At 38.0% G+C, this 27,060-nt stretch overlaps 1 protein-coding gene across 2 annotated transcripts; it reads right to left on the bottom strand.

Annotated features, from left to right (window-relative positions):
* Nucleotides 1-501: 501 nt before the first annotated feature.
* TSR3_1 (ribosome biogenesis protein tsr3) lies at nt 502-21,709 on the bottom strand. 2 transcript variants are annotated; one of them, XM_035729820.2, is made up of 10 exons: nt 21,636-21,709; nt 20,167-20,263; nt 19,881-20,134; nt 18,044-18,335; nt 17,945-18,002; nt 17,846-17,907; nt 13,012-13,187; nt 10,246-10,432; nt 3,879-4,146; nt 502-1,303 (listed from the first exon to the last, which is right to left on the bottom strand). In XM_035729820.2, the coding sequence occupies exons 2-10, from the start codon at nt 20,252-20,254 to the stop codon at nt 1,012-1,014; spliced, it is 1,677 nt and encodes a 558-aa protein (XP_035585305.1). In that variant the 5' UTR covers nt 20,255-20,263; nt 21,636-21,709; the 3' UTR covers nt 502-1,011. The 2 variants fall into 2 exon arrangements, with proteins under 2 accessions (XP_035585305.1, XP_051066536.1); XM_051215989.1 differs by lacking the exons at nt 502-1,303; nt 3,879-4,146 and having other exon boundaries at nt 9,421-17,907; nt 19,881-20,131; nt 21,681-21,709.
* Between the last annotated feature and the right edge of the window lie 5,351 nt (nt 21,710-27,060).

Here is a 27,060-nt window from a genome sequence, read left to right as displayed (position 1 = left end):
AGATATAGTTTGTCCTAATAATTCATATATTTTTGATGAAAATCCTTATAAAAATGAGAACAATATGTCAAATGAATCAAATCATGATCGGAAATCTGATGCAATTTTGATAGATACTGATTTTTCTAATGATCAACTAGAAACCTTTACGATGTACACAATCTGTTTAGAACTATTGACCGAGCAGATAATAATATAAGCTGAACTACTAGAATCCAACGGTGTTAATGTCTAACTTCAACCAATCCACGAAGTTGTGCCACCGTACACCATTGTCTTCAGTGAGTTGTTATCTCACAACAGACCTGGTTGAACTCCACTGGTAACGGCTTCTCACTAGAACTCCAGTTACCAGTGGAGTTCAACCAGGTCTGTTGTGCGATAACAACTCACTGAAGACATTGGTGTACGGTGGCGCAACTTCGTGGATTGGTTGAAGTTAGACATTAACACCGTTGGGTGCCGGCTCAGTGGTTTAGTGCTCGCGCGCGAAGCCATTAGGTCCTGGGTTCGAATCCCGTTGGGTGAGGGATCGTGGATACGCAGTGCTGAGGAGTCCCGTACTAGGACAAAACGGCCGTCCAGTGCTTCCAAGTTTTCCATGGTGGTCTAGCTTCAATTGACTCATGATTTCAACCTGTAAAATTTTTAAAACTCTCCACACAACCCATCCTGAACTACTAGATTTGGTAACTATTTAGGAATATAAACTAAATGATAGTGATTAGTCAAGATAAAATTTTCTGAAGAGGATCAATTTAGCCATTTAGCAGGTAAATCTTAAAAGACTTCTAATGTGGGTCGATGTGAAATTCGCACAGTTATAATACTCATTAATAAGGAACGACATTACCTGAACATGGTATTGAAAATAAAGCTGTAAAATAAAAAGGAGCATCTCAGAATAGAAATCATTTTTATTTATTTACAAAAGAATGTATATACAAAATGATATTAATTTCTGATAGAATAAGTAATACACATAAGTACCATTATCTCTACACGAATTCACTATGAAGCAGGCTTCTCACAAACAGCCTGTAGAAAAACACGCTGCACACACAGGTCTTTAGCTGCGTTTCTCGTTTCTTTGTGAACAAAATGAAGGCGATGCACAAACAAACCAGCATTTGAAAATAAATCAGATAGTTCGTCTTTTGTAAAAAAGTAAGACAGTGTTCCATCTTGTCTAACATATGATGGTCGATCAGCAAATAAACGAGAGCCCCTACCAAATCTCAATTGAGCATGATCATATTGACCGTAATCACGAAACAAAAGTCGCCCACCGGGTGCAAGGATGCTGATTAAAAATTTAAAGACATGAAAATAATTCAATGAAATTATCATGATACAGTCAGTAAGCCACAACATAGGACTAGGCACATATATGCATCGGTTTAAGTTGCCATAACTCATTAACAAAACAAGATGAACAAATTTTTAGAAGTAGTTACTTCAATGGTAGTAATATATAAAATAAACATGTATAGGGATATAGTACAGGAAGATATAAAGCAATTTTAATCTCACGGTTTAAGGGAAAACAAAGGGTGTGTAAACGTACACCATTGTGATCGATTTTGAACCATCTAACCCATAATCTCCAACCATTGGTTACGATGGTCACACAGACCCCAACCAAGTAGTCTACATCAACCAAAATGGCTCAGACTAGAAGTTAGTGACTTAAAGCACTGACGCCACGTTTTGGTTTGGCCGCCCCTAACTTTCTACCATCCGTCTCCGACACTAGTCAGCATTGCGCGTCGTGGTAATTGGTGTTCAGACATACGTAGCACGTGGCCTAACCATCTCAGTCGATGAAAATTCACAACCTCATCATTCCTTAATTAACACACTGCGTTTCGCTTTCGTCATGGGTGACGCAAGTTGGCAAAAGCCAAACAAGCTTTTTGAATAGTACAGATTTCGTCAGGCACCAACCCATTAGGGCTGATCAGATTCCCAAGACGAGTGGAGTTGTCTACGCGTTCGACCACTTCACTTCCTATCCTTAGTTCAGGTGTTGACTGAAGCAGGCCATTCCTGAAGCAACAATTTACATTTATAGTGGGAGAAATGCATTCCAAACATTCTGGCATTGTTGCTCAGTGCTACCAAAATACTCTGCATTTTATCAGCGTCTTCACTAAACAGGACTATATCATCTGCGTATTCTAAGTCGATAAGTGGACCTCCTGGTAGGACACCAATGCCCGGAAATTCAGTCGACGAGAGCGCTATTTCCAGTAGCAGGTCTATGATGAAGTTGAACAAAAATGGAAAAAGTGGACAGCCTTGACGGACACCACTTGAGGTTGCAAAAGCAGATGATAGTTCGCCATAAGCTCTGACTCGACTGGTAGTATTCAAATAAAGAGCCTTTATAAGGTTTATTTACTTCTGAGGCACACCTTTCAATGACAGACACTGCCACAAGACCTCTTGGTCTACAGTCAAATGCTGCTTTTAAGTCAAGAAAAACTATCATTGTCGGATGCCGATAAGCATGCCTGTGTTCTAAAACTTGACGAATGGTGAATATGTGGTCGTTGCAGCCACGACCAGGTCTGAAACCAGCCTGATTTTCTCGTGTTTGCAGTCCACGAGTCTTTGTTAGACGCTAATTACTGGCGACAATTATTGAGACTAGTATTTTAGATGCTATAGTAGTCAAACTGATCCCTCTATGGCTATAACAGGATGATTTTGACCCCTTATTATATATTGGGACAATCAGTGATTGCGACCAGTCAGATGGGATATCATGGTACAAGATTTTAAAAATCTTTCGTGCACTCTGATCATGTTTGTGTGTGCGTTCATACAGATGGTTACAATCTAACGGGTTATGATAAAAACAAGTACAAGAAACCTGTGTATTTTAAAATAAACTGTGTGTCACATCATCATACAAAATGTACAATCACTGTAAGAGTTAAGTTCTAAAACGTAACTATCGATTTTAACAATGACGAATGCAGATTTTTTAACAGAGAGTAAAAACATCACGCAAGCCGAACTCATATGAAGAGAATGAATGACTTTATTGACTATCGATGAGGAAAATAAGCATTTCAATAATCGTGGATACTAGGTTAAGTGATATTTAACGACCTGGTTAGGGAAATGTATTATAATTATTAACAATGCTAACCCATTACTGGAACGCGTATAAAAACGAACATTGAAGAAAGTTCTGTTGCGTAAAAATATAGTATAAACTGTCAATTTATATGAAAGTAAACTTAAAATTATAAACACACTAAACAATGTGAAACGGAGTCTCCCATAGAAAATTTCTTGGCAAAACCCATTAAGAAGTGATTTTGTCCCCAGATGCCCTGGTACGGCTGAGGGTAGTGAGAATCAGCTCTCCCTCTTGAAATGCCCTCACATGGTCAAGCGTATACAGCCACTTCTGGGGAAGTCCTTCTCACTGCCTTCTAGTGGCAGGGGTGTTGTTTGCGAAATTGAGAGGACCAAAATCGAATGTCCGGCGCTTTAACCAGGTCGGTGAATATGATGGATTCACCTAGGGGAGTTGGAAAACCCTGATTCCAAACCTATGGTACACATGGGCTCCAGTTTCCTGGGGGAACAAATGGCGTCTGAACCAATTATTGGTCACCGGCTACCATGGGACTGCACCTCCTGTTGTTCCACTGCTTTGTGGATTAGACCTTCAGGTTAAAGGTTCCTTAGGAAAAACATCTGCTTCGGTTTGGACACCCGGGCAGTATCGTAGCCGATACACAATTCAAGTGACTAGTGTGGGGCATATATATTCAGTGCCCTTTGTATCAATATTTATGTATTCAAATAAATAAATAAATAAATAAGTGATTTATTTAAGTGTAGTTTCAAAAACTAACCTTGCAACATTACAAAGACATGTGAGCATTTCTTGTGGGTTTAGTGCAGATAGCACAAAAATTAATGTTACTAGATCAACACCATGTTCAGTATTGTTGAATTCTTGATCACTAACTGAATTCAAAGAGGACAAAGCAGCTTTTAAAGAATAGGGTTTGGTTACATCACAAATAAATGCATTACATTTAACTGGAAGTTCCTTGAGACGCTCATTCAATATGTCCACAGCACGTTGTGAAATATCGCAAGCATATATCCTTGAAATTCCTATTTTTAGAAAAAATAACAAAAGGTTATACTAAATTGAGCATGTTGAATAGATGAAGGTAGATTAACTAAGAAATTGTGAGAATCTTTGACTTTATGTTAATATTTCATACGAGGTAAAAAATTTTATTGGTACCATAGTGAATAAAGTGATATTTTATTACTATATTCTTATAAGAGTCTACTCGTTAGAAAATGTAATATAGTAAATATGACAACTGACGGGATATAAATACTGTATTCACGATAAAATTTGTGTGGATAACCAACATTTATGGCTTGAGCCACTGAATAAAAATCTAATTCCATAAAATTACAAGTAAAAACTAACAATAAGTGCCAAAAATTTATTCGATAATAAAATTGAAACAACTAACACTTGTTTTATTTATACAATATGTACAACTATTTACGTTTAATGTCAGAAGGGGCTTCAAGGGGTATATCCTGGAGTTCTAGTGAGAAGCAGTGACCAGTGGGATTCATCCTGGTGTGTTGTGAGATAGTAACTCACTGATGACAATGGTGGATGTGTGGCTCGATTTCGTGAATTAGTTGAAGTTAGACATTAACACCGTTGGATGCCGGCTCAGTGGTCTAGTAGTTAAGTGCTCACACGCGAGACTGATAAGTCCTGTGTTGGAATCTCGCGAGGCGGGGTTGTGGATACGCACTACTGAGGAGTCCCACAATAGGACGAAACGATCGTTCAGTGCTTCCAGCTTTTCCATCGTGGTCTAGCTTCAATTGACTCATGATCTCAACTATTGATATTTACGTTTAGTCATCAACAATATAACATCCGAAAACAGATGAGAACTCATGATTTAAAAATATGTAAACAATAAAATTTAAATTATATATTCTGAAGATTTAAGTAGAAAACTACCGGGTATAACAGTAATATTTAACACATCTTGATAAAAGTTTATACCTCTTAAAGATATTTATTGAATTTTCGAATAAATTAAACCACAAGTCTTTATAATATAAATGACTTATGCTACTATGCCTGTGTGAATAAATCAAGTAATAATAAAATTAAAATTGTAGAGTGATGCATAACTTGCAACGAGATAACCACCTAGTTAGCAGACCCTTTGCTGATTTTTTACTTCTATGGAATACTTAACCAACGTGTGGTTGGTACTGACTGAAATCCTTAATTCGACGACGCGTAGTGAGAACACAAACTAGCGATATGAATTTATTTTCTAGGTCAAATAAATTCTTATAATTAGTCTGAGTTCTTACTACGCGTCGTCGGATTCGAGGTCTCAGTATGGAGCACAAGTCAGTTAAGCATCCCACAGATATAACACTGACCACTTGATCTAGCAAGCTCTAGCAAAATGTACATCTCCACCCAATAACATGAAAATTACTAACCATATTATTTTACTTGAAGTACAAACTAACCCTTGATCTCCCGACCGAAGCTGCTACCTTGACGCGGTGGTCAGGCTTGCCTATCGTGATGACCCAACCGAGCTATATTGGCTGGAACATATGTTCTTGTAGGTTCTACCATACCAGGCAGGTCGATTGGAGAACGGTAAGACTAAAAGCAGCAACTCAAGGTCTGAGGGCGAAGTCGTACTGCTGACAGTAGAGGGGTGTGACAGCAGTAAGGTGTTTCCCTCAGACAAACAGCATCTGCAGCGATGCTGCCTTCTCACAAAGAGGGGTGGAGTTAGAAAAGGTCGACCCTAAAAATGTCACACCTCACCTTACCTCACGGATTTCCGTCTCCGGCGGTAAGGCCCTTTGAAGAACGGAGCTAACACATTAAAAACCTTCCACGAAAAGGCCGTGCGCAACCGGCCTCAAGCAGTTGTCCCTCGGGCTCTGCGGTCACTCTCCCAGGTCGTTAAGACCAACACTAATCCAATTTCCTTTTCAGATTCCTCAAGAAATACCCTTCCACGGTGTAGGCAGCCGGGAAGTGATATCAGCCCTCATACCCGTAACAGCACACAAGACCAAGTTGGTCACATTCAAATCCTTCCTACACCTCCTAATACCTCTCTTATCTCCATGACTAACCCTCCTCACGTCTCTTTATCACCCAGCACCGCTAGGGCAAACGATTAGAGTACGCGGAACGCTATTCCTGGTCTCCTGAAACCACGCTCTAAACTACACGTAGGGGCTTCTAACGTCCGAACACTGTGCCAAATAGGACAGCAGGCCTCCTTAGCTAGGACTTTAGAATCCCGCGCCATCGATGTGTGCTGCGTCTCTGAAACGCGCATACAAGATCCGAGTAGCGTCATTCACTTGACCTCACCATGCCAAAATAAAGAACCGACTCGGTTTACGCTTCGTGTATCTGGAAGCCCTGATTCTGCTTCCCGTGGCCTCGCCGGCGTAGGTATAGCATTGAGTCCTAGGGCAGAACTAGCTCTCTTAGAGTGGATCCCAGTAGACAGTCGTTTGTGCGCTGTCCGACTGAACGGAACAGTAAGGATCCGAAAAGACAGGGACACTCATCGTTGCCTCTTCGTCGTCTCTGCCTATTCTCCCACTGACTGCAGCTCAGATGATTTAAAAGATGAGTTTTACAGAAAGCTCTCCGACCTTGTCCGAAAAGCTAGGCGCCCGGATGTAGTAATAGTGGCCGGTGACTTTAATGCTCAAGTAGGTAAACTAAGCGATAGGGAAAGACACCTGGGTGGATCTTATAGTGTCGTGGCTCAAAGAACAGATAATGGCGACCGTCTGTTGCAGCTATGCTCAGATAACCGCCTCTTTCTTGCAAATACTAACTTTAGGCATAAGGAAAAACATCTTTTAACATGGCGACCCCTTAATTCGTCCCAACGTTGGACTCAAATAGATCACATCGCTATCAGCCAACGATGGAGGAGCTCGATAGGAGACTGTCGCTCATTCTGCAGCACATGCTTAGATTCAGATCATGCTTTAGCACGAGCGCGTATTTGCCTTCGTCTTACTGGACGTAGGAAAGACGCTGCAAGGAAACCTCTTAGGGTCCTACTTAATGATAGTCAAGCTAAGAGTATATTTCAGGAACAACTAGAAAAACAGTTGAGCAGCCATGTATGTGATGCCCACCCTGAGGCAGCATGGAACGATATCCGAAAAGCTGTGGAAACAGCAGTGATATCTGCCAGTAAGGTAACCCGTAAGGTTAGGGAGCAACGCTGGATCTCAGCAGCATCTATCTCACTGATAGATGCTCGGAAACTCATTCCACTCGGCTCTGAACATAATGAAGAGCGGAGTCAGCTTAAGCACAAGCTGACAAGAAGTCTACGCAATGATCGTGAACAGTGGTGGGTAGCGAAAGAAAGAGAGGTGGAAAAGGCAGCGGCAATAGGTAATAGCAGACAATTGTTCAGACTTGTTAAGGAAACCGGTATTAGGAAACCGACTGTTAGCGAAAAACTCTCAGAGAAAGATGGACATATTATACATTCTCAATCCAGAAGACTGGATCGATGGGCAGAACACTTTAGGGATCAGTTCAACTGGCCTTCAGCCACACTTCGGTTTTCCACCATCTCCGGTCAACCTGAATGGCAAGTTAATGTAGGTCCTCCGTCTCTTTACGAAGTTGAAAAAGCCATAGGAAATCTGAAGCGAGGGAGAGCAGCAGGCCCTGACAGGTTTACTCCTGAGATTTTTAAGGATGGTGGTCCAGTATAAGCAGTGAGATTAACTGAGGTCTTAGGTAGAATTTGGGAACTGGATGTAATCCCATCCGACTGGTCTCAACCACTGATTGTACCAGTCTATAAGAAAGGACAAAAGTCCTCTTGTGACAATCACAGAAGAACCAGTTTGACTAATATATTGTCTAAAATATTAGCTTCAATAATACTTCGACGCCTAACCAAAGCTCGTAAAGGACAGACTAAAGAAAATCAGGCTGGTTTTCGACCTGGACGTGGTTGTATGGACCAGATATTCACACTACGTCAGGTTCTAGAACATAGACACACATTCAGACGCCCCACAATCGTAGTATTTCTCGACTTTAAGGCGGCATTCGACTCTGTTGTTCGTGAGGTTCTATGGCAGTGTTTGTCACTGAAAGGAATACCAAACAAGTACATTAACCTTGTAAAGGCTCTCTACTCGAACACAACTGGTAGAGTGAGAGCTTATGATGAACTGTCATCACAATTGATTACCTCAAGTGGTGTTCGTCAGGGCTGTCCGCTCTCCCCATTCTTGTTCAACTTTGTCGTCGACGTACTTTTAGAGATAACACTCTCTTCGTCTGGATTTCCAGGGGTTGAACTTCTGCCGGGAGGTTCACTTGTTGACTTAGAATATACTGATGACATAGTTTTATTTGGCGAAGACGCTGACAAAAAGCAGAGTCTTTTGACCACTCTAAGCAACAATGCAAGCATGTTCGGGATGCGATTCTACCCCTCGAAATGCAAAATGTTGCTTCAGGATTGGGTTGCATTGACACCCGAACTAATGATAGGGAGTGAAGTAATTGAGCGTGTCGATCGCTTCATTTATCTTGGGAGTCTTATCAGCCCTTGTGGTCTGGTGTGTGACGAAATCTCAGCACGCATACAGAAGGCTCGACTAGCTTTTACCAACTTGCGTCATTTATGGCGTAGGCAAGATATCCGTCTATCAACCAAAGGACGGGTTTACTGCGCAGCAGTTCGTTCCGTCCTACTTTATGGCAGTGAAACATGGCCGGTAAGAGTAGAGGATATTCGTAGGTTACTAGTATTTGATCATAGGTGTCTTCGAAACATTGCTCGTATATCCTGGGACCATCGAGTAAGTAATACAGTTGTTAGGAAACGGGTACTAGGTAAGGATGGCAAATCAATTGATGAAGTAGTGAAACTCCATCAGTTGAGATGGCTGGGACATATGTTACGTATGCCCAACCACCGGTTGCCTCGATGTGAGATGTCTTGTTGTATAGTAGATTGGAAGAAAGCTAGGGGCGGCCAGACCAAAACATGGCACAAGTCCATGAAGTCACTGACAAGTGGACTGAGCCGTGTTGATAAGCGTAGACTACCTGGTTGGGGACCACGAGATGATAGCAACCGATAGTTAGAGACCCTGAATGACATGGCTCAAAATCGTTTGCAACGGCGCAGGTGCATACACTCTTTGTGTTCTCCCAAATTCTAATCTTCTGAATTCTTCATGTCCCTTTCTTTTTTCTCTTTCCAAAATCATTTCACTGCATTATACTCCTTGAATAACATCTTCAAACCCTAATTTTTCTGATTACAGCTTATAATTTTACTACATTTAGCACTACGAGATTTGAATCGACCACTGCATCTCTGTGCTAATGTGGTGTGGCAACTCGAACTGATGTACGTACGTACGAAGTTCTACGTTGTTACTGACTGACTAAATTCTTGATCTCTTTCCACAATATGTATTTTGTAACAAACAACTGTATATGAATGGCATGACGAGAAATGATCGGATAAATAACAATGGTAAAATGGGCCAAGAAATTTCTGTTACAAGATACGGACGGTAGTTATGAACGGTCAATACATCAAATCGTAAATGTTACATTTTAATCCTAGTTCAAAGAGTCGACAACTATGATACTGTCAATAAGATAAACAATCTGATTTCAACTTGTATAATAATAAGAATAAGAGTTGAGAAAAACTAAACCATTGTTATCGATAAACTTTGTAACACAACACTATTGGTAGATGTACCGTTGCAAGTATAACCTAGATGTAAGTTGACAGATTCGACAGAGAAAAATGACATTGTGAAATAAACTTAATGAGAATAGTATCATGCTAAATAAGTTTACTAGCTATAAGAAAATTGTAAGTGCGAAAAAATCATTTGATGAATATGACTGTTGAACCTAAAATTGTTTTGAATTCCGAATGTTTTGTTGGTAGTGGGAGAGATAAGTATTTGATAATTTGCGAAGTTTAATAAACATGTTTTAAATCTGGGAAAAAACAAAGAAAAGTAGACTCTCAATAAAAAGGAGCATCGCCAAGTTCAGAATACAATTATGACCTAATTTACTGGAATAGATTATTTAGAAACAAACAGTAATCCCCGCTTTGATGTCATATGATGTGTAAATTAATGATTACTAACCGTTTGTTTTTGAAACACGACAAGATTCTTCTGATATATTTATACCTGCTTTTGAAATGGAAAGCATGCTTTCAATTAAAGGGACTAGAAAGTTTCCAACACCGCAACCGACTTCAAGAAGAGATCTTGGAGTTCTGTTATGTAAGGATGATAATTCTGTAAACTCGCGTGTTGTCCAATGGCGATCCTTTTAGATTAAAAAAAAACAAAGAAAGTTATTCCCTGACAGTATTGTAAAGGATAAAATACCAACTTAATCATCACGCGAGTAGAATATTGCATTAGGATAAATGAACTGTGGTGCAACAAGCAGTAGCCTACGTAGGAGATTTGGCAATGATTAGTAAAATGAATTCACCTTTCGAAATGACAATGTAAAAGATATTAGCTAAAGAGGCTGTTTAAAACTAGTGATAAAATTCATGAGCGTAGGAAAATTAAAGACCGTATCTAAGATTCGATAGATTTAGATTTCATCTTTGACGATCAGTAAATGATTAAATCAGAAATTGATATTCTGGACTGTTGGTCGATAAGGCAGAAATCTCCTTAGTTTAAACCATTTTATCAACAGTTCGGCACGTCCTTGTGCATTACTGGTATAAAATGAAAGTTTTATAACTTCTTTAGACGACGAGTTGTTTCCATTGAAGCAATTCAAGTGCTGAACTTTTATTCGAATTTTCGTAAAAAACAAGTCTAGCATGAGAATTAATAAATACGACTTACCATATTAATGTGATCATAGTCACTGCTGGAAACAAAGGCACCTAGGTCTACGTTATGGCGAAATTCATTGTTGACTGGTATTTCTTAATCTTCAGTCGTAGGTAACAACCTTGTTCGAACTATGTGGGTGATTTATAGTGCTTAAGGGGCAATGGAAGCAAATTTGTACAATGGGACTAGAATCGCCAAACCACATATCATATGCAGGACTAAATTAACTATCAGGCAGAACTGTTGGTGAATAATCACAAGACTACTCGAAAATCTTGCGAAATCCATTAGCGTCAGCTGCAAAACCGGTGTCTAGGATGTTCTGCAGCATGTTTATTGGATACAATGAGTCAGCAAATAATAATTACCACCCTTTGCAAAAACTTATGCGGTTTACTGTATCATTAAACCGCACTGCGTAGGCAACCAAATGCCTACACGGTAACTGCGTTGCGCACCAGAAATAGCAGTTACACTTCATGGTATTCGTGCGGATAGTATACCGTTCAGTAAAGTCTCGTACTGCAAAGGTATTTCCCCATTGGCTAAAAATTTGCTCAATGTATGTGTGCATCCCATCTTTCGTAAGTTAACAAGAGCGCGGACCTATACGTCTTCATAAGTCAAACATACCATGAGTGTTACGGACAGTAACTATCTTAAAATCCTCGACCACTTGATGATACCTTGTCTGCAACCAGTAGCTACTTCGCAGAAACAAATGAAATGCACAACGTAAAGCAGTACGCTTTAAATTATACATCTTTATAACCCTGTGCGTGGCTTCAACGAAGTTGATGTTAGTCTGCAGAAGTAGTTGAGCACGTAGCTTGAACGCTTGAGTTTGCTTTTCCTTTGTCATCAATAAGTTGTTCTCAAGGAAACAGAAAAAGGTGGAAACTTTCTGTTCAATATACTGACGTACAAATGGAAACTAAAAATGATATCAATGGACTAAATACCTTTGTTACCGTTCAACGTTTTTCGTGTACATTACTTCCAGAAATAATTCAAACGTACTGGTTGACACGTTCTACAGAGACAATAGTCACATAATATCGTCTGCTTATTCACCCCAGAACGTTGAATAAAACAAGAACTCTGCACAAAATACCCTGAGCACTCGGAGAGTTGGTAGATGGAGCATTGCTTGTGACACGGCTGTCGTCAATCGTAAAAGATCCAATAGGCGTGCCAAACAAAACACTATCGCGGAAAAAACCCTAAAAACCTTTTTACTGGATCTGATGCTTTTCTGGCTTTAAATTTTAAGGTTACGTCAATAGCCTTTATGAATTCATTTGATGCTACTGACTGGCATAGTGACATTTGTCACTATGTGATATCATAAAAGTTGGAACTTTTGGGATTGGTTTTCGTCTTGTTATTACTATTATGTATATTTCTATTGCATAATAAGTAAGTGGATTACTAAATCTATATATTTCGCTTATTTTACGCTTTCGTTTAATCCATTAACTATTAGTGAGCTGTATACTATTCCTTTTTTATTGCAAATTGATTATTCACAGACACTTTCGGCTCTTTTATGTATAATTGTGACTTTGCGTTTTATGGTGCGATGCAGTCCAGTATTTTTATATGTAAATCCACTTGCGTTTGAAATATAATAATAATGGAAACTGGTTGCTGACTTTTTGGACTCAATGCAGGGTGTAGAGAAAAGCTTGTGAGTAACGGATTAATAGGAGTTTAGCGGTGTTAGCTCGAGGTCAGCCGTGTTGGTCAGATGTATAATTGATTAAATCTGAGACACTAGGATATAAAATAAATAACAGAAGTGGAATAAACAAAATTAGAACTTTGGTTCGTGAATTTAACACGTGACATTGGTTGGCATCCCAAGACATAAAACAATTAGTACGATATCCGTCAAACGACAAGTTACGTTCTTCTGATCTCATGTGCAAAGGAAATAAGATTGTAATGGACCATCTACGTTATATATATACATATTATCAACGCCAAATTTTATTTTAAACAATCGTATAAATTAAAATGAAAATTATACCAAGTAATAAAAACCTTGAAAAATCGAACACCATTACGCTTGTAGAAGCGATCCCAATTTTTGCCACATTCTTTGAAAAGTTTGGTTCGTTCAAATGAACTAACCAGTGTATCGATTTGTTTAGTGATGGCCTTGTTTATTTTTTCACCTTCAATCATAGGGGGATCATGTTGGTCAGAATTATCATCAGCTGTGAATCGTAGATCAAAGAGTGGAAGTTTTATATACGTAACAAAACAAAATAATGATTTAGTTGAAATATAGAAATGTTAAAATTTTACAGTATCAATTTTTTATAGCCACTTATTAGTTGGTTAGTAAAATGATTTTACTGAATTTAATTAGGACACTGACATAAAGAACCTTTCATACAAATAGGCAGAAACAGAAATAGTATAATTTTAAAGTTCATAAAATTATTTTCAGATTGGGGTTGTGAAGATAATCGAATTTCACTGAAATCATGAATCAATCACTGTTAGACTACCATTGAAAAAGTGTAAGCAATGGACGGTCGTTTCGTCCTAGTATGGGACTGAAAATTAACATGTGCTCTCTACTGACTGGCTTCGAGAGGGAATTCTCAAAGTTCTAGTGAGATGCCGTGACCAGTGGAGTTCAAACGTGTCGGGTGTGAAGCAGTTATCAACGGAAGATAATGGAAAATGGTAGCGCGACAACGTGGATTGGTTGAAGTTAGACATTAACGCCGTTGGATTCCGGCCAAGTGGTCTAGAATTTAAGCGTTCGCTCACGATACCGAAGGTCCTGGGTCGGAACCCCGTGTGCAAGATCGTGGATGTGCACTGCTGGAGTCCCATACTAGGACGAAACAGATATCCAGTGCTTCTAGGTTACCGATGGTGGTCTAACGTTGGTCGGTATTTGATTTCGATGGGATAAAATTATTGTTTGAGGGAGGATGAAGTCACTTGTACTTTTTAGTCCCATGAATCTTAGAGATAAATCATATGGTTGTGCTCTGATGATTGTCTGTTTATTTAGTCTGCCAATATACTTCTAATATTCTCATTTGCTAACTGAACAGGGTATTTTAATTGCAAAATTTTCACATTTATTCAGGATATAGAGATTGCAGAACACTTGGTGAATTGCACAGTTTCTGGGATAGTTATGTGTGATACTGTTGGATCTTACATAATTATCTCCGAAACATAAATCATAACTGCAATTGACACTGTTGAAACATCAGTTAGCGAAGCCTATTATTTTACACACAATGATACTTGGGAATAAGAACCCTAGCAAGAACTTTAGAAATTTTTCAGTGATTATTGATATGAATAAGATGTCAGTTATTATCACAATGTCAGTCATATAAAGACAGAACTTGATAAAACTGTATGTTAATTCAATTCGCCATATTTTACATCATTACAGTGAGATAAAAATAAAAAACAACAGAAATTGTCTCAAACGGATTGATGCAAAGGAATTAGCTGGACTTTTCATTGTATTTGACCACAGATGCCTTAGAAATATTGCTGGCATCTGCTGGGATCACCGGGTAAGTAATGGTGAGCTTAGACTCTGGGTATTAAGGGATGATGGTAAATCAGTTGATGAGGTTGCAAATCTTCATCGAATGAGATGGTTGGGCCACGTGTTACGTATGCCTGAACACCGATTACCACGACGTGCAATGCTATCCGGTATTGGAGATGGTTGGAAGAAAGTTAGGGGCGGCCAAACCAAAACGTGGCATCAGTGCTTGAAGACACTAACTTGTAGTCTGAGCCATGTTGGTAGATGCAGACTACTTGGTTGGGGTCCGCGTGACTATCGTAACCAATGGAGACTCTTGGTGACATGGCTCAGAATCGATTACAATGGCGTCGGCGTATACACTCTTTGTCTTCCCTTAAACTAAGAGATTAAAATCACTTCATATTTTTCTTTTTACGAACCAATTCTTTCTTCTTGTACTATATTTCTATATGCAATCCTTCTCTTATATATTACCACCCGTGACCTAACCACTGCTATGAATCTGGTGTTCATCTTGTTGTGCTGATGCGGTATGTCAACCTGGACCGATGCACATATGTGCCTGGTCCTACGTTGTAGCTGACTGACTGACATTGTACCTAAATATCAAACCGAGCTAGGTTTATGGTTAGCTATCAGCCCAATAAAATTTATGGATAAGCACTGGTTGAAATACGTGACGCCATGAAAATGGCGAGTAAAGACGCCTGCAGCTTCGCTAAACGTCCCACTTATAAGCGCTGTTTCTACAGGCTCCTTACAACTCATTGAAGCACATCTGTCTACTCCGGGTGACCGAGAGTTTGACAATAAACGTAAATTTCTAAGGAATGAAATTGTTCAAAGTTTGAGTAATGACTGAGAGGCCCAGTGGCCAGAGCGTGTTAATGAGTTGGAAGCAGCAGCTGCATCTGGTAACTGATGGCAGCTCTCTCAACTCTTCCAAGCCACTAGGAGCATGAGGTCTGTTGTGAGTGGAACAATATGCAAAGCTGATAGGACGCAGATCAATAATACTTAGTGACATCTTAGACAATGATTAGAGCTTATCGAGGAACAGTTCATGTGGTTTGCTGCCCAGGTGACAGTTGTCAGATTGTCTTGTTCGGTATGGCCGGTGACGACTGACCCACCTGAAGAGGTGGAATTCCACAGGGAACTCTAATTCCTGAAGCGCTATAAATCACGAGGCACAGACTACTTGCCACAAACCATTTTTAAAGAGTGGTGGGGGACTTCTGGTCAGAAAACTGACTGAATTGTTTGGAAAAGTTTGAGAATTAAAATGTTCCAACATCCTGAAATGAAGCGACAGTCGTCGGTATCTTTAAACAGAATTTACGTTATGTATGCAGCATATATCAGGAGACAGATCTACTCCCTGTTGCTTCCAAACTATTGACTTCCATCATGCTTCACATATTGTTCGAAACCCATGAGGAGCAGGCTGGTTTTATTTAGGTCGAGAATGTATTGATTATATCTCTGCTCTCCATCGAACGTTAGAACACCACTATACTTATTCCAAGTCAACAATTGTTATGCTCCTTGAAATTGGGACAGTCTTCGATTCGTTAGACAGGGCTGTTCTCTGTTGAAGAAGGGTGTGCCAGGGAAGCTTACTGAAATATTGAAAGTTCTGTATGCAAACACCTCAGGTAAATTAAGGGCGACACAACCACCTCTTTCAATTGTCCCATTCTAGTGAGGTTAGACAGGGTTGTACAATCTCACCCCTACTCTCCAAGTTTTCCATTGATGACATTCTGGAAATAGCTCTGATTGAAGTATGTGGTGAATGGTGTGAATCCATTACCTGGAGGAAAACTTTTCAACCATGAGTATGAGGATGAAATTGTATTACTGTTTGATGATACTCAGGCTATGTAATCCGAACCTCATCAGTTATCAATGTGTCCGTAGCACTGACAAAGGACAATAACGCTATCACTATTTACTATGTAATTTAGTTTTGCTGAGGATCGAAAACTAACTACGACTTGTACTTAATGAAGCGATTACCATTATTGAGACATTTTAGAAAAAAGGGAACTACAATTCCACTGCCAACACATTCATTATTGCAACGATATGAACAAAATGATGAATTGAAAATAAGAAGTAAATAATATTTAGAAACATTTTAAAAAGGTAATATTATGTTGACTTCAATACTGAGGACGGTCAAAATATTTTTGGTATACTGTAGGAGACAATAAGAAAGTACTTCAGGAATATGAAACATACAAACAAATATCTTCCTTTCTATCGTAAAAAATACATTTTTGTTGAGTTTAATCTTCAAACGGAAGTTTCGAATTAGTTTATCTGAATTGGGCTATTCTAGATAGAATGGTTCGTAAACCACAGCTGTGGTAACAGTAGCGTTATTGCTTGGATCTCGTTGATTTTCTCTGTTTATCACTGGATTCTCAATTTACCTATATTTTATCACCAAACTGCACATGGGTGAACATGTTTCCTACTATTACATAAGCCGTTAATGTCACTTTTCTCAAAAGTAAACAACTGGTCTTCATTGATATACGCATATTTCAGCTAGGTTTATATTAGAAATTATAATAATCTAGGAGACTAAATCATGCAACTACAGATAAGTTTGTCCAATCATTTTATTGGGAATCAGATATAAATAGCACAGGCACTATTGACACAAGTACAAAACGGGGATAAATGCCTTTTACTACATAAAACTACTGATTTATACGAGGTGTGTTTGCCACCTTACACTAGCCATTCATAATGTAAATAGTCTGGATGTATTTGGGATTAATTCACTTCATAATGTTACTGTGAGCTAGACTAAAATTAAAAAACACAAAATACAATACAATGCCACGAAAATATTGAGACTAGTAGTTTCGAATACAATCCAAACTTGATCAACAGAATTCAGTCAGTAATGTGAACTAGACGACATGAAACTGATCACTTTACTAATCGACTAGTATAAAGAATTCAGTTTTACAATATTTTGATAGTACTATAAATAACTTGTAACTGTAACAGAAACACAAACTTAAATATCTACAAGTGTTCGTGAGGCTATAGATAGCCCTTCCTAACTAGTGTGGATTAGAATGCGATCAAGATGGACGGTATTCTATCCATTAACTACAACCATCTAATTCACCATCTCCCAAAATAGGATTAATCTGGTTGCTTTGACAGAGCATAAAGACCATCGGGTGAGAGGAAAACAACCCATCCGGTATACAATTCTAGTGGTATTGTTCACGAGTGAAAATGAAACTATTTAGTTATCCACGAGGGGTAAAGTGGGTAATTAAGTAAGTGAGTGGGGATATTTAAACGTACTTGGTGAATGAGTTTTTGTTGCTTGCTCCGTGAAATCATCTGATGAACTACAACACTCAGAACTATGCAAGTAGAGTTAAAATGAACAGGTAAACAAACCTTGAAGAATCAGCTGAAATCTGTTTATCTAGTTCAGCGTAAATATCAGCATATGATTCTAAAAACAAAAGTAACTGGTTCCGAAATATGTAAACTTACCAGTATTTGAGCTATCTACACGCGTTATTTCATCCAGAAAACGTTCTTGAAAACAGAGAATTTCTTTACTAGTAGAACATTTCGCGTAAGATTGTAACCGTTGGTCATTTAATGTTAAAAATTGATGACCCCAAGAAAACTTATTTAACAGTTCAGTTGCTTGATTGTGTTCACCAAGAATATAAAGACTTGCAGCCAGAGCCTCAACACATGATAATTGAAACGGTTTGCCGTATTTTACTGGATTAGATGCAATCAAAAGTGGAAGTAAACGTCCATGATGAAATTTCAACTAAACGATAGAAAAGGTAATGATAATAGTTAGGAGTATATGAAACAAAAGAAAAATAACTACAGAGCAGAATATAAATAATGGAATTTAGTGAATATTAAGAAAACAATTTAATCAAACTTCTATTCACGGGAAACGAATCGATATCGTTTAGAAATATGAGGGATTAATAAAGTTCGTGTGCGGTTATTGTTTAGCGGTTGAAATAATCATCTTCTAATCAATAAGTTGCAGGTTTGGACTCTGCTTGATCTAAATCAGCATAGATAGTGGGATAGGAACTACATTTCCTACAAAAATAGTATGGTTTGAAGCTACACAACACCATACGTCATGAGTTATAACTAACCTCTTGACACAGCTATTGTTAGCCTTCTTCCAACTTATTCCCATACCAGTCAGCATTTAACGGATACATGGGGGTTCGAGTCAACATAGGCTCATGACCCTATTTAGATGGTTTTCTACGTTTAATATCACTCAGTGATTCCAAAACATGCGAACTTTTTGTGGGCTTTTACTTTCAAGTGCTCGCAAACTACAATTTGTACTTCCAACAATCATATTCCACATCTATAGCCTCTTAGTGGACAAATCTTGCCTGTACTACCTACTTCGGTTTGGGCACCCGGGAAGTATCCTAGCCCTCACAAAAATCGAGTGACTTATGTGGCGCATATCTATTTGGTGCCTCCTTGTACCGTTTGTGTTTAAATAAATAAATAGTACTACAAGTGGCACTACTTGTCATATGTCCGATTAGCTTTTTATACCCATGCAAAGATTTTTTCGAGTTACCAACTAATCGTGGCCAATGAGAATCACAAGGTGAGTGGAATGGATTATGCTCTAGGTAGTCACCCGGTTAGCTGTAGATAAAACGTACATAATCAGATGTCCCTCTTGTTCGGCGTGTTCATAGAATATATTTTGACATTTTTAGTCAATATTTACCAACTAGTGTCTCGAAACTTTTACACACCAGAAGTTACAAACTTCACTAATTCATAAACCAAGTACATGTTTATGCACTTCCCGATTGTCGAAACCCATGCGGATAAGGCGAGCTTTGAGTCAATCATCCGTTATTAACGTACAACCTAGTGTACATCAGTTCAATTTCCCATACTCCACATCAGCACTGCGAGAAAGCCAACAGTATAGGGTACGAATAATTAACGGAACCAAAAGAAGTTTGAGTATCAGAAACAAAGTTCATAAGGAAAAAATGGATGGGTCCTAAAACCTGTTTTATGTTGGTTGAATGCCGTATTTTAACCAAGAAGCAATAAGACCAAGTGTGACCAGAGTATGAAAACACTAACAAAACAAACCGGAGAACGGAATTGAAGTTGTTTAGATTTGCTATGCTAAAACGATGAAATTCACCAATCCCTACTGCATAAACGTTCTGAACAGAAATAAAACGTTTGACAGACGATCAATAGGACAATGGTCTCGATTCAAGTTATTTATCTCGACTTGAGTAATTCATTTCGAAAGGTAGTAAAAAATGGCATACATGTATGATTCATATAACCTTACCTTTTTGAATCCAGTCTGCTCCAATTGAGCCCAAGAGCAATCCACTACAGCAATCCCACCACTATACATCAACTGGCGATCAGTGTCAGGAGATAAGACACAAGTCGCAGTAGGTGTAAGAACAATGCCTCCAAAGCTTTCGTTCAGCCGTAACAACTTTGTAATTCCTAAACGAACTAATTTGCGGCCTGAGCAGCGCTTCGGATCGCACTGTTCAAAGTCCCACATAGCTGTTAGAATTTCTCTGTGTGCTTCTATTCCATAAAATAAATATGGACAAACCTACCGTTACTTAAATTACTTCCACAAACTTGTGTCTCAGCCATACCTCTCTCATACTTTGAGCTTGATGGGTGTTTTCCTTTAGTTTTCATGTCTGAGAACTGAAAATACACATTAAAATCATACTGATGATAGACTTGGGCATTTTTAAATCAGCAAAGACAAAATAACCTAATGACATTGGATTTCAGGATTACTAGATATATAAGGGCACTAACCGTGCATCCGATTTACATCATAGAGGTTTGGTGTTATTTACAACACTAACATATTTCGATAATGCAATGAGAAGACGTAGTTTATCAGAATTATGTGATATATTTGCGCAATACATATTTGGCTGGAGGGCACTTTGTGTTGCTGGACAAGATTTGACTAAAAAAGAGCTCATTAACAAGACAGAAGCTCACATCCAATGCTCGTTCACTTAGTACAAATATATAGTAGATTAAAGTTACACAATATTTTTTCTTGTAGATAAATACACTGAGCTAACGACTTTTATGTGTTATTTCTCGCCTAATGGGGCGAAACTGCTGATCCAGACCATGACACATCATTCAGGAAACAGAAAAAAAAGGAAGTTAGTTGTGTACTAAATATTTGTGAACCGTTTCTCAGAAACCTTAGCGTTATAAATCGGACTACATCTAAAAGTGTGGATTTAGATGTGGCAAAGATACAACCCTAATGCACATCCGTCAAATTAACTAGTTTTAAATTTACAGACGAGTTTTCCTCCACAGAGAAATTTTTGAACGTTACAGCCAACTGCCAACAAGTTTTGAGGTCAACAAATTAGTAGTTAATATTCGATGTGTGGTTTTTGTTTACTTAGGAACTGAAATAAATCAAATAATTATGCAAATACCGTACGCCTATCAGTGGAGTTATCTAAAAGTTAGTGAAATCCTGTTTTTTATAAAAATAATCACAGAAGGAAACGAGACAATGACATTGAGTAGCAGAGATATTTAAAATCACCAATATCGATAGAAAGGTCTACATATCCTAGAAGCTTCGTGCAACTTAGGGATCAGTTTGTCAGTTCACTGACATTGAAAGACCAGAAACAATCATTTTTGGCCTACCAATGTCCTAGACGACTAGATTATATCAAACAATTTGTGAAGTTCCAAAGAAATCAATGAATTACGTGACGACACACTCCATACAGTTAATTTGAGAGGCGAAATTCACACATATGTGGACAATAGCAAAACTAGGTATTAAATGCTCGGTGTGTCGTTGATAATTCGCAGTAAGTCAGATTTGTGTCGTATTTTAATGACTTTTTTTTACCATATCGATGATGACAACGAGAAATCAAAAACAACCCAATTGGCTTGCAAGCAACCAATAAAGGGAAACAAGGGGGAAATAAAAGCGGACGAAAGCGTAAATGAAGGAGAAATGTCGATTTTTTGCCTTTAAGTCTGTCATTGAGGGGAAATGTGGACTTTTCCTCCTTACGTCGTGTATTCGGGAGAAATTTGTAGACAACTATACGTAACGTACTCCGTTTGAATATGCCCCTTCCTTCAAATGTTTCAAGCGGTTGTGGACGGAATAGAAAAAGCCTCCGCTAAACGGGCTTCCGTGTCTAGTAGCAGTGGATCATCATTACCTCCAGGCAGGAACTTAGGTATATTAATGATAATAGAGGAAATTGGTAAATCATGGTAAGATATTATCCTTAGTCCTTAAGAATAGTTTACAAGGCCAGCGAAATGTCTACAAGGTCAAGTTACCTCTTAACGGACTCCCGGGAAGTCGCTTGTACTAGCTCAGCCAGCAGCAAATTCCAGCATTTGATAACTCTAAAAGAAGTAGAAGTTGGGTCTATGGTTCGTTCTGCTGTGTTGTGTCTCCAGTTTATGAGTGATACCCCTTAGGTTTGTGTTGGAGCAAAATATAAGTAGGTGTTTAAGGGGATGTCCAGAAGTGTTAAGGATACTGTAGGCCATCAGTAGGTCGCCTCTAAGACGCCTGTACTTTATTGAGTAGAGGTTTAGCGATTGAAGACGCCCTTCATAAGGCTAGTATTTGATTTCCCGAATTGATTTCGTGGCTCGCCGTTGGGTACGCTCCAGGTTGTCCTTATCCTTTTGGAGTGAGAGAAGAAATACTATGTTTCCATATTCTAAATGGGGACGAATAAAACTGTTGAAGATTATGCGGAAACTTTTACCGTCAAACTGGCCAAAAATGCACGTCAATGTTACTAGTGCTACGTTTGCTCGGAAGGCATCTTTGTCACAGTTAGAGAAAGACTTCAAATCGTAGGGTACCAACACTCTTTGATCTCCTTCAACTTGTGATGTCTATAGAGGGGGGTTGCCTAAGTTGTAACTGTAGTCTGCAACATGTCTCAGACGGACTACTTTACACTTTGAAATGTTAAACGTAAATCCATTATCATCTGCCCGACTTTGAAGTCGAGTCAGATCCTCCTAAGGTGACAGTAAATCCTCTTGGTTGCGTATCTCTCCCCAGACTTTCAAATCATCTGCAAAAAATTAATAGGCCAGACGATATCTGTTGTGGAAGATCGTTTACATAAACCAAGAAAAAGAGAGATCCAATTACTGAACCCTAGTGGACCCCACTAGGATATTCCAAGGCCTGAGAGAGTGAAATTAAAACTGACCATAAAATGTCAATGTTTTAGTGTGGTGTTTGAATGAACTAATGATACCTTTGTACTTGTTGAATGCTTGATTTCCAATTCTAAATACAGTACATTCGTTTGTGCCTATCTAGTACTTCTTAATCCGATTACGTTATTTTTGGGATTCTTAGTTCGCACTATAATTCAAATACTCCTGATCATCATATTGGCGTCGCGATGGAGCCTGCGATGGAAAAGTTAGATATTCATTCAACTTCTGAAGCTTTTGAAGATTACTTTGAAAGGTTCGAAATCCAGGCTATGACCAAGGAAGATGATGAGGATGTTGATATTGTGGCACATTTTCTCACATTCATCGGAAAAGAAGCATATAGCTTATTAAGAACTCTGGCTATGCCGGAAAAGCCAATTTCGCTTTCTTATACAACTTTCAAGAATCTACTGCTACACTGTGTTAAGTATACAAATTTCGAATGTGGTAAAGAAGGGAGATCTAGTAAAATGGTTCATGAGGATTTAAAAAATTCCACTACATTACTACGTCATTCCGACCCAGTGCATACTCAAGGTTATGCAGATAGTTCATTGAGGAGTTGCAATGCATTTCACGAAAATGGGCACAAGTTTAGTCAGTGTTTGTCCTGTGGCAAGTTCCACTTTTTTAATTCATGTAAATCTCGTAATTCTAAGTGCTTTAAATGTGGTGAAATTGGATATATTCAGTCAGTCTGTAATACTAATGTTCATCTTATTGCAACTAATATTAAGTCTTGTAATTCTGATTCTACTGATTCGAGTATTCATAATGATCATTTATCTTTATCAACGATTTCAAAAGAGAGTGTAGAGCCATATAGCAGTTAAGAGTTAAATGAAACTCAGAATTCTTGTGAGACAACAGTTCCTAATCAATCGACTTATCAGATTTCTCATGTTATTGTACCAGGTATGACTTTTCCTAATGATTCACATATTTCTGATGAAATTCCTTGCAAATCTGAAGTAAATATGTTGAGTGAACATAATTATGATCGAAAGCCTGATGTAGTTTTGATAGATGCTAATTTTTCTAATGATCCTTTACCCTGCAATGATATTCTTAATAAATTTGGAGAAACTGTTACAGACGAATCAAATCTTGATGTTCTATCACATATTATTTGTCCTCATAATTCATTTGTTTATTGTGGGAATTTCGTTCAGTGCAAAGCTTGAGTACTAAATGAGCTGGATCTTGATTACAATTTGGATGATTTCATATCAACTGCTGTTCATCCTTATCACAAATTCACTTCCCATGTATACTCCAATCAATGTGAGAAATATGTTTTAAACGAAGCCACATTATTCATAACCTGGGGATATAAAGATCCAACATTATTTCGTGGGGGGATAGTGTTCAAATTCTAGATATTAATGATTTCATTATAAAATCGACATGCTGATTGTATACAATTCCAGGTGAGTCTGTTCCGACTTCGTTTGTTAATTCCAATACTAATGAGCACATTCTAGATACTACAAAGTTTTTATCCAATAAAATGTCGGACAGACTCAGGATGAACTTAAGAGGAAAACGTAAAACCGATTACAAACACATATACTCCTATTTAAGCTGTGGCGGATGTGGTGTGTAAATGAACTAATGATACCTTTGTACTTGTTGAATGCTTGATTTCCAATTCTAAATACAGTACATTCGTTTGTGCCTATCTAGTACTTCTTAATCCGATTACGTTATTTTTGGGATTCTTAGTTCGCACTATAATTCAAATACTCCTGATCATCATATTGGCGTCGCGATGGAGCCTGCGATGGAAAAGTTAGATATTCATTCAACTTCTGAAGCTTTTGAAGATTACTTTGAAAGGTTCGAAATCCAGGCTATGACCAAGGAAGATGATGAGGATGTTGATATTGTGGCACATTTTCTCACATTCATCGGAAAAGAAGCATATAGCTTATTAAGAACTCTGGCTATGCCGGAAAAGCCAATTTCGCTTTCTTATACAACTTTCAAGAATCTACTGCTACACTGTGTTAAGTATACAAATTTCGAATGTGGTAAAGAAGGGAGATCTAGTAAAATGGTTCATGAGGATTTAAAAATTCCACTACATTACTACGTCATTCCGACCCAGTGCATACTCAAGGTTATGCAGATAGTTCATTGAGGAGTTGCAATGCATTTCACGAAAATGGGCACAAGTTTAGTCAGTGTTTGTCCTGTGGCAAGTTCCACTTTTTTAATTCATGTAAATCTCGTAATTCTAAGTGCTTTAAATGTGGTGAAATTGGATATATTCAGTCAGTCTGTAATACTAATGTTCATCTTATTGCAACTAATATTAAGTCTTGTAATTCTGATTCTACTGATTCGAGTATTCATAATGATCATTTATCTTTATCAACGATTTCAAAAGAGAGTGTAGAGCCATATAGCAGTTAAGAGTTAAATGAAACTCAGAATTCTTGTGAGACAACAGTTCCTAATCAATCGACTTATCAGATTTCTCATGTTATTGTACCAGGTATGACTTTTCCTAATGATTCACATATTTCTGATGAAATTCCTTGCAAATCTGAAGTAAATATGTTGAGTGAACATAATTATGATCGAAAGCCTGATGTAGTTTTGATAGATGCTAATTTTTCTAATGATCCTTTACCCTGCAATGATATTCTTAATAAATTTGGAGAAACTGTTACAGACGAATCAAATCTTGATGTTCTATCACATATTATTTGTCCTCATAATTCATTTGTTTATTGTGGGAATTTCGTTCAGTGCAAAGCTTGAGTACTAAATGAGCTGGATCTTGATTACAATTTGGATGATTTCATATCAACTGCTGTTCATCCTTATCACAAATTCACTTCCCATGTATACTCCAATCAATGTGAGAAATATGTTTTAAACGAAGCCACATTATTCATAACCTGGGGATATAAAGATCCAACATTATTTCGTGGGGGGATAGTGTTCAAATTCTAGATATTAATGATTTCATTATAAAATCGACATGCTGATTGTATACAATTCCAGGTGAGTCTGTTCCGACTTCGTTTGTTAATTCCAATACTAATGAGCACATTCTAGATACTACAAAGTTTTTATCCAATAAAATGTCGGACAGACTCAGGATGAACTTAAGAGGAAAACGTAAAACCGATTACAAACACATATACTCCTATTTAAGCTGTGGCGGATGTGGTGTGTAAATGAACTAATGATACCTTTGTACTTGTTGAATGCTTGATTTCCAATTCTAAATACAGTACATTCGTTTGTGCCTATCTAGTACTTCTTAATCCGATTACGTTATTTTTGGGATTCTTAGTTCGCACTATAATTCAAATACTCCTGATCATCATATTGGCGTCGCGATGGAGCCTGCGATGGAAAAGTTAGATATTCATTCAACTTCTGAAGCTTTTGAAGATTACTTTGAAAGGTTCGAAATCCAGGCTATGACCAAGGAAGATGATGAGGATGTTGATATTGTGGCACATTTTCTCACATTCATCGGAAAAGAAGCATATAGCTTATTAAGAACTCTGGCTATGCCGGAAAAGCCAATTTCGCTTTCTTATACAACTTTCAAGAATCTACTGCTACACTGTGTTAAGTATACAAATTTCGAATGTGGTAAAGAAGGGAGATCTAGTAAAATGGTTCATGAGGATTTAAAAATTCCACTACATTACTACGTCATTCCGACCCAGTGCATACTCAAGGTTATGCAGATAGTTCATTGAGGAGTTGCAATGCATTTCACGAAAATGGGCACAAGTTTAGTCAGTGTTTGTCCTGTGGCAAGTTCCACTTTTTAATTCATGTAAATCTCGTAATTCTAAGTGCTTTAAATGTGGTGAAATTGGATATATTCAGTCAGTCTGTAATACTAATGTTCATCTTATTGCAACTAATATTAAGTCTTGTAATTCTGATTCTACTGATTCGAGTATTCATAATGATCATTTATCTTTATCAACGATTTCAAAAGAGAGTGTAGAGCCATATAGCAGTTAAGAGTTAAATGAAACTCAGAATTCTTGTGAGACAACAGTTCCTAATCAATCGACTTATCAGATTTCTCATGTTATTGTACCAGGTATGACTTTTCCTAATGATTCACATATTTCTGATGAAATTCCTTGCAAATCTGAAGTAAATATGTTGAGTGAACATAATTATGATCGAAAGCCTGATGTAGTTTTGATAGATGCTAATTTTTCTAATGATCCTTTACCCTGCAATGATAT

This window comes from Schistosoma haematobium, chromosome 4 (genome assembly GCF_000699445.3).
Source record: "Schistosoma haematobium chromosome 4, whole genome shotgun sequence".
Classification (NCBI taxonomy): Eukaryota; Metazoa; Platyhelminthes; class Trematoda; order Strigeidida; family Schistosomatidae; genus Schistosoma; species Schistosoma haematobium.
The sequence above is the reverse complement of the archived record's forward strand: the minus strand, read 5'-3'. Positions and strand labels throughout refer to the sequence as shown.

Excerpts from the sequence above, each read along its gene's own strand:
- TSR3_1 (XM_035729820.2), bottom strand. The coding sequence starts at position 20,254 with ATGAAAACTAAAGGAAAACACCCATCAAGCTCAAAGTATGAGAGAGGT. Across the intron at positions 18,003-18,043 it reads TGTAGATAGCTCAAATACTG|AATCATATGCTGATATTTAC; the intron begins GTAAGTTTACAT and ends TTTTGTTTTTAG. Across the intron at positions 4,147-10,245 it reads TCGTGTTTCAAAAACAAACG|GAATTTCAAGGATATATGCT; the intron begins GTTAGTAATCAT and ends TTCTAAAAATAG.